This window comes from Vicia villosa, linkage group LG2 (assembly GCF_029867415.1).
Source record: "Vicia villosa cultivar HV-30 ecotype Madison, WI linkage group LG2, Vvil1.0, whole genome shotgun sequence".
NCBI classification, from domain to species: domain Eukaryota; kingdom Viridiplantae; phylum Streptophyta; class Magnoliopsida; order Fabales; family Fabaceae; genus Vicia; species Vicia villosa.
In genome coordinates, this window is record NC_081181.1 from 165,014,646 (window position 1) to 165,026,905 (window position 12,260).

General features: G+C 43.4%; 1 protein-coding gene across 1 annotated transcript; it reads right to left on the bottom strand.

The window, feature by feature from the left end:
- Positions 1-5,601: 5,601 nt before the first annotated feature.
- Positions 5,602-7,032, bottom strand: LOC131650533 (uncharacterized). Its single transcript, XM_058920237.1, has one exon. It carries the CDS (start codon positions 7,030-7,032, stop codon positions 5,602-5,604), a length of 1,431 nt encoding a protein of 476 aa, XP_058776220.1.
- Positions 7,033-12,260: the final 5,228 nt, after the last annotated feature.

Here is a 12,260-nt window from a genome sequence, read left to right on the forward strand (position 1 = left end):
AGAGAAAAATGTTTATATATTGTCAACGCGAAATGTCCAAATTGCCCTCGGTGCATCTTATTCTGGCTCGTTTTAAGGAAACTCGGTTCGGCTCTGAATTCCGGAACGAAACCAACGCCATTGCGAAGATGACCAAATTTATGACTCGTCTCCGCGAGAATCGTCTTGATCCGATAAGCGATGAAGAAATTACGCGCGTTTGAATGACGAGAAACGTCGATTCATCTGGTGCGACTGTGCAGAATTTTGTGAGTACCGCTCAAAGAACTCGATAAAACTCCATCTTCGGCTCCAGATATGAACAGGCATGTGTGACGAAGAATCGAAACTAACGAAATTTCTGAGAGAATGCCGCCGGAATGGACTTCATACAATAAAAATTGAGGAAGTTATGAATTTTCGAACTCGGCGCGACATACTCGAAAACACACTTTTTACCGAAACAACGCGACGATCCTTAAAATTATGGGAGTTTTCCGTGCATAATTGGCCAATGGTCCGAACATATGAAATCTTGATAATGATGGTACGGAGCTCCAGTTAAATTTTCAAGTGAATCCGACGAGCGGATTGGGAGATATGAATTTTCCGAGGTCCAAAACCCTACATTCAGCACTGTTTTTCACTGTGAAATCTCAAATAATTTGCATATCTGGCCACCTTCCTCGAGGAATTGGCTTTCGAGCCGAACACGAAAGTTGTAGATATCGTCGAAACAGTCGAGGAAGCGCGGGAACTTGGTTCACATCACCTTCCAGATAGGACTTATGAATTTTCTCGTATTTCCCTCGTCTGAACCATTTTTTACACCTTATCTTCTTAAACCCATGAAAACTCTTTATTATTTTTCTTCAATTTTTGGATGACGAAATAAACGTCATTATTAACTTATAGCTCAAATAAAGAGGGCAAATTTTGGGGTGCAACAGCTGCCCCTATTCAAACTTCTTGAACCTGACGAGTGAGAAACGAAAGTTTCGAACCGTTGAGGTGGAAGGAGATTGAATACCAGAATGAACTCGAAAATTTGCACTCTTGATCAATAGAAGATTCCGTCTTGTAATAAGAAGGAATGTACCACCCCGCAAGTAGGGAGAAAAAACTTCAATTGATCTGGGCATCGAGAATAAGTAAGCCTTCATCTGATCTGACAATTTCAGGGAGAGGGAGACAAACTTCTTCCGATTTAAACATCAGGATGAGCGCCTGTAATGATTAGGCGAGTTTCTCTCTGGGAGGCATTTGAATCTGGATAACTTTCCTGCAGAAAGAAACAGATATGATATGCTTTATGCATGATGCATGTATGAATGTGCATGGAACAACGCTCCCGAGAGGGAAGGCGCTATACGCTTAGAAAATGCAATGTGAATGATGCATGATTCGAACGTTGCTTGGGGAGACAACGGGTGAGCACTGAATTGCTGAAGAAGTCCTGGAGAGATTATGGAACTCTGCGGGGAGGACAAGATGAATGACCAGAAGTCACAAACTGCGAGCTGACAGAGATGAATCAGAAATCTCCTGGAGACGATCAAATCTGGATGCGAGCTCTATTTGGGAATAAATCCTGTTTGGGGATATGAACATCCCGATTGACTGCTTGGGGAATACCCTGGCAACTTCACTGGAGAAGCAAATTCTTGACACACTGGGGATGAGGAGATAAGAGCAAGTCAGGGAGATAACTCTGGTGAGGAGTGACCAACTGTCTTGTATATGACGCATTCCGCTGGGGAAGTCTTAGATGAGAACAGATCCTGCTAAGGATGCAAATAACTCTTTGCGGAGGGAAGAAGCTCAGTGGGGAAGATGAATACTTCTGCAAAGTGAGCTGCTGGGGATAGGAGAGATCCGTTGGGGATAAGGAACTTAGCATAAGAACCTTTTGTTAAGACAACTCCATTGGGGAATAAGATGACTCTCCTGGGGAAAACAGGTCAATCTGTTGGGGAGAAAAGCGCTCTACTGGGGAAAATGAGGCATTCGGGCAAGGAACCTCATTAAGAGCTTGCTGGGGAATCAGATACCATTCAATCATGATTCAACTGGGGAGAAGACATTCCACCGGGAACAAGACTTTTGTAGCATGGAGAATGCATCAAGATGTGCTTTACTGAGGATATGAGAATCTTGGAACAAAGAAAGTCTCATCTGAATGTAATCCGCTGGGGAATGAGAATCTCTCGTTAGGAAGCACTCGTCTGGGGAGTGAGAATCTCTCATGGCTAGGTCTGCCAACATGTTGATGCGAAGCGCTTGCAAGGACGTACCTGCGAGACAAACAAATGAAAATGCCCCGGGATATAGCATGGCATCTTTCACAGGGTCTCCTCACATGGCAGAGAGCGGTAATGCTCACCCACAATGGGCAAATGCAAGAGCAAACAGATTGTCAGACATCTTAGCTTTGAAACTTTCTATACAGGCAATTCAATGAGTTGACAAGCAAGCAGTGATTAGAACACCAAACAAGTATCGGCCCGAGTATCAAACAGGCATTGATTCTCCAAGAGAATGCCACTAGGAATTATGCTTAAGGGGTCAAGCAAATGTTGACTTCAAAGGGACCAAACAGGCATTGGTTTTCATAGTGTTCTGCATATTCATATTGATTGTAAAAATGCCAACAAGTAATGGGCTTACAGACACATTGAGGTGTACACGACAACTATCCGCAATTGTTGGAAATCCACGACGCGAGGGTCGGAAAGGAATCAAACTCACGACGCGAGGGTCGGAAAGGAATCAAATTCACGACACGAGGGTCGGAAAGGAATCAAACTCACGACGCGAGGGTCGGAAAGGAATCAGACTCACGACACGAGGGTCGGAAAGGAATCGAACTCACGACGCGAGGGTCGGAAAGGAATCAAACTTACGACACGAGGGTCGGAAAGGAATCAAACTCACGACACGAGGGTCGGAAAGGAGTCAAACTCACGACGCGAGGGTCGGAAAGGAATCAAACTCACGACACGAGGGTCAGAAAGGAAATAAACTCACGACTCGAGGGTCGGAAAGGAATCAAACTCACGACGCGAGGGTCGGAAAGGAATCAAACTCACGATATGAGGGTCGGAAAGGAATCGAACTCACGACGCGAGGGTCGGAAAGGAATCGAACTCACGACGCGAGGGTCGGAAAGGAAATAAACTCACGACTCGAGGGTCGGAAAGGAATCAAACTCACGACGCGAGGGTCGGAAAGGAATCAAACTCACGACGCGAGGGTCGAAAAGGAATCTAACTCACGACGCGAGGGTCGGAAAGGAAATAAACTCACGACACGAGGGTCGGAAAGGAATCAAACTCACGACTCGAGGGTCGGAAAGGAATCAAACTCACGACTCGAGGGTCGGAAAGGGATCAAACTCACGACGCGAGGGTCGGAAAGGAATCAAACTCACGACGCGAGGGTCGGAAAGCACAGGACTCACAACACGAGGGTTGGAAACTCACGACTCGAGGGTCGGAAAGCACAGGACTTACAACACGAGGGTTGGAAACTCACGACTCGAGGGTCGGAAAGCACAGGACTTTGATGTCCACATAACAGGACTCTAGTTGAGGGATACTGATAAGCAACGGTTGCAACCTCTGGAAGAGATTTGAAAATCACACTGAAATGCAAAGAGATACCACTAAAGATTGGACTTTCAGCTTCAGACCATTGAGGATGACGACCCTGATGGTTCTCAAGTTCATAAGTTGTTTAGCTCACACCTGAACTTTAAACTGGACACCTCCTGATGAGGATAAAATGCCAATGCATAGTGTCTTGCCCCAACTTGTAAGGATTTTGAAGAGATTCGTCTTGTAAGGACCTTCTGATATCTGTTTATACCAAACTGACTTGCCCCATTATCAAGAATTTTGACACCATGCCCCTGCCTAACTTGTATTGTAGGTAGGTTTGACTGCACTTGGGTGAATGCCCCTGATTGCTTAGCATTTTGAGAGATTCTTCGAATCTTGACCTGATTGCCTCAGATTGATTGAAAACTTACTCGATAGAGTAATCAAACGCTTTTGTGCCCCTGAGGGTGATTAGACTTTGAAATATTGCTGCCTCTGCTCAACAGAGTTTTGAAGACAACTTGCCCTTCGGGAGGGATAAAATTTTCATCTGAAGTTCACGATGGAAACTTTCTTGATGTTAAGCACTCGTTCACATGCAAAGAATGTTTATTATGAGAAATATAATTCTAATGCAAAGATTATGTTTGTCTTGAAGTTTAAAGAAACTTTTTATGAAAGGATGTCGTAACATCGATTTTTTTGTGAAAGAAAGAAAAGATGGTGTGATACCAACTCAAGCGTTTAGCGGATTTCCTAGGAGTCAGCTTACCGTATTCTCATGTATAGTCTGCTTTCGAATTAACCCTGCTTCAATTAGGACTTTCAAGGGTTGTAACGTGGCCAGGTTCACGGTTTGAGAAAAAAAGATTTTAGGCTCAAATTATTTGGTGCCCACCCCCTTCATGATGTTCTCCAATCCTAAGTTCAGTTAACTTGACACGAGAATTCATTTTTCAAGAGGAGTTTGGAAATGATTGAGGAGTCAATGAGGTCTTTTGGACACGGCAGTCACTTTACCTTTTGTTTTTGGTGTCTGATCACACGACTTTGTTCTTTGTTGAGGATCTTTATCTTGTAATCCTGGTTTTTCGCTTTTGCTTTCTCTCTTTTTTTTGTTTCCCTAACTTTTGCCTGGACAAATTATTTTGAATTTTGATTTGGATATCCAGCGGGATGCCCTAATTTTTGCCTAAGTCACATGTTTTCAACTTGTTGACTTAGCGGGCTTTTTTTTTCTTCTTTCTCTTCATTATTTCTTTGAACCAGTCGTGTGATCCTGAATCTCAGATTTGTTGGAAGTGATCGTGACTGCCTGAGTCTTTGATTGATGAAGAAATACCATTGTGGTATCGTCATATTTTGACCTCCTGATGTGAGAGATAAACCACAGCGGCTTTGATGTTGGTCTCGACCTCCTGGTGTGAGGGATAAATCGTTGTGCATTTGAATTTCCTCAATCTTCTGAAGGATATCCATTGTTGTATCCTTAGATATGTGCTCCTGATGAATTTTGAATGCTCGATCAGGTTAACTGAACACTACCCGCCCCTGGGTTAAATGTGAGGGTTTTTTCATATAGAAAAGAAACTCCTACTTCGAAGGCTCAGAGGGGTTAACAAAGGTTTCACTCCCTTATATCTCCAGTGTTTAGGAATTTGAAACAATGACTGTACATCATCAACAGGGTTTTACTCAAAAGCATACCATTTGAGGTTCTTGATATTATGTTCATCATTCTCCCTTCGGAGTTATCATGCTTTATTAACAAGAGTTGAGTACCACAAAAAGCGTAGAAAAACATATAAGAGCAAAAAGCGAATGGATTTTTTCAAGACAAACATATCCAATGCATTATTATTATAGTTCAAAAACAAACAAGTTTTACATACAAACAGTATTGCATAAAAAAAGAAAGATTACACATGAAAATGCATGATGAATTTAGGAATTGCCAACATGGAGGAGATTCTCTCTGTATGGACTTATTGCTTCAAAAGATCCATTGAGTCAAAGGAGAACTTCAATTCTGGCCTTCAGGTGTGAATGCAATAGCCTTTGCATCAATTAGGTCTTGAACCTTGTCTCTGAATGGCTGACAATCTTCAGTCGAATGACCAGGTGCCCCGGCATGGTAGCCACAACTGACATTAGGGTCAAATCCCTCAAGATACAGGAAAGAAACGAGATCCAACTGCTTTGGTTCCACCAAGGAAAGTTTGAGCAATTCAGATAATAGCTCATCATGAGTCATAGGAATGGCATCATACACTCTTTTTGGCTTTCTACGCCTCTGTCTACCCTGCTGGTGACGATTTTGTTGGTGGTTCTGCCATGGCGGCGCGTACTGAGCTGATTGATCATGCAAAACCGGCTCCCTTTGGACAAACTGAGTAGGTGGATGATTGAGAGCTGTAGCACAGATTTGTGGGTCATCCTGAATAGAAATAATCGCTTCCACTTCATTACGAGAGATCTGATCGAGAGGATGATTAAGAGACTCCTCTTCATACTCAGGAATTACACTGGCTCTTCCATCCACACGCCTGGGGAATTCAAAAAGATCATCAACATCTTGGATATTACCATTCCTAAGACCGTTCTCAATTCGTTCGCCGACGACAACCAATTCTGCAAATTCAGAAGCACCAATCAAGCCTTGGTAGTATGGACCTTCCAACATATCTTTGAACATACCCATGAGCTCTTGTTCTAATAGTGGAGGTTGAACACTGGCAGCCAGTTCTTTCCATCTTCGGGCATACTCTCTAAAAGACTCATCAGTTCTCTGAGTCAAAGCTTGGAGTTGAATTCTGGTCGGAGTCAGGTCGCTGTTGTGCTTGTAACGCTTGACAAACGCTTCTGCTAATTCTTTCCATGTTCGGACATGAGTTCGTTCAAGTTGAGTGTACCACTCGAGGGATGTACCACTGAGGCTGTCCTGAAAGAAATGCATCAATAGCTTGTCATTCTCAGCATAAGGAGCCATTTTGTTACAAAATGCTTTCACGTGAGTCAACGGACAAGTGGTTCCCGTGTACTTCTCGAAGTTAGGGACTCGGAACTTAACAGGAATCTTGACACCAGGGACTAGGCACAACCCATCAGCATCTAAATCAACGGAGTCACGACCTTCTATAACTTTCAACCTTTTCTCCAAGAGGTGGAACCTTTTGTTAGTTTCATTATTCGGGAACCTGAAGGCTTCAGGTTTTAAGTTTTTCTCATGATGTGCATTCTCCTGAGTAGGAATAGGAATTTCAACAACATTTCTGACATTCTGATTCACAAGACCTTCTCCCAGGGTGGGAATACCATCCGTAACTGGCCTCTGAAGAACCTGTCTCAACTCTTCTTGTCTAAGAGCAAGGGTTTGAATAGCCTCCATACACTGACCCATGTTAGTCCCCATTTCTGTCCTCATCAGATTCAAGTTTTCACGGATTTGTTCCATGGCTAACTCTTGATTGTTGATCGGTGTCGAGAAGTCAGAATCGTACTTCTGTAGAGAAAACCAAGTGAAGAGAAGGTTGAGAATAAGAGCTCCATATTTGATTACCTGTCACGAATGCATGTATGCATGAATGGATGCAATGTTATGTTCCCATCATTTCTAAGGAATCCTCATGTTTTGATTGATTTAGCAAGTAAGAGACGGAAAAGCTCGGCACGAGGCTTAAAGATACGATTCCTTGGAAATGGAAAGAACATGTATGCTAGTTATTTTTTGTACATCATTTTTTGGAAAAGTAAATATGCAATGATGCAAAGTGGTGGGGCTTGTTGCCGCCCACCAGGCATTCTGGACTGCCGGTAACACACATAGTACGAAGCCAAAGGTTCGGCCCCAAATGGTATACCACACGGAACACGAAATATCAATCCATAGAACCAAAGCCCATAGTCAGTAACACACTAGAATAGAACACAGATTACCACTCGAACAAGAACCATAATACCCCACGAACAGGAACCAATAGTACACTCAAACGAGAACAGCGGTAACCCACGAACAAGAACAACGGTAACCCACGAACGAGAACAGCGGTCACCAACAATGTACCTGTTATATGATCATTGATTCCCGCCCCACTCACGGGTCAAATCTAGGCCAAGGTAAGGTCATGAAACGCAGTATACAGTCCGCCCGAAGGTAAGCATCATCACAACGCGGATGCGGGTGATGATAATACCTCCGTTTGAAACCACTACTCTGCTCGTGGTCACATAATCCATCCCGAGACGTACACCTCGAGACAAACCATGCTCCCACTCTATCCTAGGGTTCCTATGGTTCACACATAGCCTGGGTATTGGGCCTTTTACCTCTTGAAACATCCACCCAACAGACAGAGATCCAGCCAGTCCAGAATATGATGCAGAAAAGTAAAAGCGCACATAGAATGCAATGCAAACAGGTAAATATGCAAAGCAGTAAAACACCCAATGATAAACACACGAGCGCTAGGATCGACTCGCTAGGTCCGGACCAGCAACAGGTCAAGACGTCCCCAGCAGAGTCGCCAGCTGTCGCTACCCCGCGAAAATTAACAGAGTCGCCACTAACATATTTATCCTGAAAAGGAAGGGAATGCCAGCAAACCACAAAACAAAACAACGGTCTCACGACCAGAGAAAAAGGGTAAGGGAGTCGGTTACGCGAGGGGAAGGTGTTAGCACCCCTCACGCCCATCGTACTCGATGGTATCCACGCTAGTGTCTAAATCTATGGGTGTGTAACAAATCTACACTAATCTGGACTAAAATGAATGCAGAATGAAGGGAAAAGAAAGAGTTATACTCGCACGGGCCCTACCCCGCTGCCTACGTATCCGTTTTGCGGAATTAGAGGTACCGTAGCTCGGCTAACTAATTTCTGTTTGTTTTGTGTTTTTTAGGTGAACAAGTTACATTCACACTCCGCTGCTCGACCTTTGGAGACTTATGCCTGGGAATGGAGCGGAAATAACAAGCTCTTAAGAAAAGAAAATCAAAGAGTGTGGTTTGTGTTTTAAAGGATGCATGAGGAAAACCTAAGCTAAGGGGGAAAGCTTGCTACCTAATGTTATCATACAAAAGGTACAAGTCTAAGCTAATCTAGCAACCTACGAGAAAAAGGGAAGCACACAAATAGCACACAAACGAGCATCCGCTCGTGAAGCAAACAAAACCAACAGTACTGACCGAATGGTAGAAAAGCGGTCCCGCCATAGCCAAGGGGAGCAGCTCAACCCAAGTCAACCAAGCATTAGACCTCGTGAAAATGATCGGGCCATAGACAAGAGGGCGGACCCCTCTCAGCAACCAAGCCGTCACGGATCATAAAGGAAAACGATGCGTGCGTACACCGAGCATCAACGTCGAGCGACGCGAGCTATAGGAAAGGCGGGGGTCCGGCTGCATGAACCCTTTTCCTGACATACTCGATAACAAGATCTTGTGCAGGTTCAGAAGCGAGCCACGCGTAGCGTGCGCATACCAAACGGACTCGATGAGACTAGGCGGGGGTTGATTGCTAACCCTTTCCGCATGCCTTCCATGAGGACTTAACGGAGTGCCATATATGACTTATTACACCGTGACTCCCTGCCGCAAAGCACAAATATAAACACACCAACAAAAACAGAGCCTCTTTCGAGGACTTGGCCAGATGAATGTCTAGGTCCTACTTCTCATGTTAAAGGATGATGCGAGAAAGCGATAAAGTGCGAGAAAAGTAAAATGAAACGGGATCAATACCAAACGGATGATGATCCGTAAACTAAAGCGAAGCAAAGCGAAGAAAGTAGAATCCCGCAAGCGAGCTAGCAAAGCAAAAGCAAATAGTCAGCACACCGATTAGCCACAAAAGCGCACAACGATCAACATATGCATCAAGCATTATCACAATACACCTGCAAGAGGAACAAGCAAACCAAACAAGCAGATATAAAGTAATAGTGATCGTGTCTCCCGGATGAGAACACGATACGAGTGAATAGGATTGTGTCCTGCAAATGATACGGAACACACAAGTAACAGGTGCCAATCGGTGACTATCCAAGAGCTTTGCACACTGGCACACAAGTTAGAGATAACAAACATCGCAATCGGAATTGCGTTATTACCATAAAACGAAAGGAAAACGACAAGTAAGGTAAACATGAAATGGATAATGAAACATCAAAGAGAAATCAAACATGGATGATCTACAAATTAATGAAAACAAAGCATCTAGAAAGATAGTACGTCTCATAAGCTTTCCAACGATATAAAGAACGTGCAAATCGGAGCTACGAGTAAAAAGTTATGTAAGATTGAAGTTATAAAAGAAAACACAAAATTTGCACACAGGAACCGGTTCCTGCATAGGACAACCCGGTTCCTAGTACTAAAAACCAGAGGCAGAAAATTGGGAACCAGTTCCCACCTAGGGACAACCCGGTTCCTGGTACTAAAAACCAGAGACAGAAAACTGGGAACCGGTTCCCACCTAGGGACAACCCGGTTCCTGGTACTAAATCACAGAAGCAAGAATATTTCATACAGCTGGGAATCGGTTCCTGGCTGGGACGAACCGGTTCCTGGCACACAAGCACAGGAAAAAAACAACGCAGGAACCGGTTCCCACCTAGGGACAACCCGGTTCCTGGTACAAAAATCCAGAGAATCAGTATTTTGGATTGAGTGGGAACCGGTTCCCGCCTGGGACAACCCGGTTCCTGGCGTAGCTAAATTGGTTTTTATGCATTTTTAAGGCTCCGGAGCCATTCACACTCAATCCAAAACCGTTCCAACTTGAGATTAGAGCAAACAAACATTGCAAATTCATGCCATACGTGAATCCGCGAATCAAATGAGTCACATATCAATAAACATGCTAAGTGCGACGCGTCAAGCAAGGCAAATATTAAGCAAAAGCACTACACATGCATTTGTGCAAACACTTTGAGTGCAACACAAGTAACATACATGAACATCAACAATTAAGCACACAAAATCATCCAATAATCACGGATTCGAACATGAATATCACAATTCATCATCAACGAGCAACAATTATATGCAATCAACATAAAATCCAAACACAATTCACATGAATACGACAAATTCGAGCAAGAAACGAACAAATTCACCGATCAATCATCATCAATCATCCATTAATCAAGAACAAGAAGTGGACCGGGATTCGAATTCACATGATAATCAACAATTAAGCACTTAATTCAAGATCCGAAAGCTTACCGAATGAAGATCTAGCCGAAGCGCGAACACGAACACGATGCGAACGCGAACACGACAGAACTCGAACGAAATCCGGAGGGAGAGAGGGAGTGATGGCGCGCGAGATGCAAGGAGAAGAGGAGGAACAATTCGAACTTCCGATCTTGATTCTTCAATCCATGTTCTTGATCTTGGTGGAAATTGATGAATCTTGATGAAAGTTTTATGTGTATTTGTGGTTTTGATCTATGAGAATTGAGAGAGAATTGAGAGAAAGTGTTTGTGAAGAAAATTGGTGAATTGAAATTATGAGAGTTCCCCCTTGATTTGTGAAGAGAAAAATGTTTATATATTGTCAACGCGAAATGTCCAAATTGCCCTCGGTGCATCTTATTCTGGCTCGTTTTAAGGAAACTCGGTTCGGCTCTGAATTCCGGAACGAAACCAATGCCATTGCGAAGATGACCAAATTTATGACTCGTCGCCGCAAGAATCGTCTCGATCCGATAAGCGATGAAGAAATTACGCGCGTTTGAATGACGAGAAACGCCGATTCATCTGGTGCGACTGTGCAGAATTTTGTGAGTACCGCTCAAAGAACTCGATAAAACTCCATCTTCGGCTCAAGATATGAACAGGCATGTGTGACGAAGAATCGAAACTAACGAAATTTACGAGAGAATGCCGCCGGAATGGACTTCATACAATAAAAATTGAGGAAGTTATGAATTTTCGAACTCGGCGCGACATACTCGAAAACACACTTTTTACCGAAACAACGCGACGATCCTTAAAATTCTGGGAGTTTTCCGTGCATAATTGGCCGATGGTCCGAACATATGAAATCTTGATAATGATAGTACGGAGCTCCAGTTAAATTTTCAAGCGAATCCAACGAGCGGATTGGGAGATATGAATTTTCCGAGGTCCAAAACCCTACATTCAGCACTGTTTTTCACTGTGAAATCTCAAATAATTTGCATATCTGGCCACCTTCCTCGAGGAATTAGCTTTCGAGCCAAACACGAAAGTTGTAGATATCGTCGAAACAGTCGAGGCAGCGCGTGAACTTGGTTCACATCACCTTCCAGATAGGACTTATGAATTTTCTCGTATTTCCCTCGTTTGAACCATTTTTTACACCTTATCTTCTTAAACCCATGAAAACTCTTTATTATTTTTCTTCAATTTTTGGATGACGAAATAAACGTCATTATTAACTTATAGCTCAAATAAAGAGGGCAAATTTTGGGGTGCAACAAAGGCCCTGGGGCAACTTACCAAATATTTTCTTCCTTTAATTTGGCATCCACCAGCCAACGAGTGTGAATGCATATTTTCAATCGGTTCCTTAACCCCTGTCAGATGAGACAACTCTACCAACACAACCAAGCTCCTATAGAAGGCCACCAATTGAGTCTTCAAGTATAACTCATATTAGGACTTGTCCCCCTATTTGTATAGGTATGGTCTTGCTCC

Bases quoted from the DNA above. Each gene is read 5' to 3' on its own strand.
- LOC131650533 (XM_058920237.1), bottom strand. From the start codon at position 7,032: ATGGAACAAATCCGTGAAAACTTGAATCTGATGAGGACAGAAATGGGG.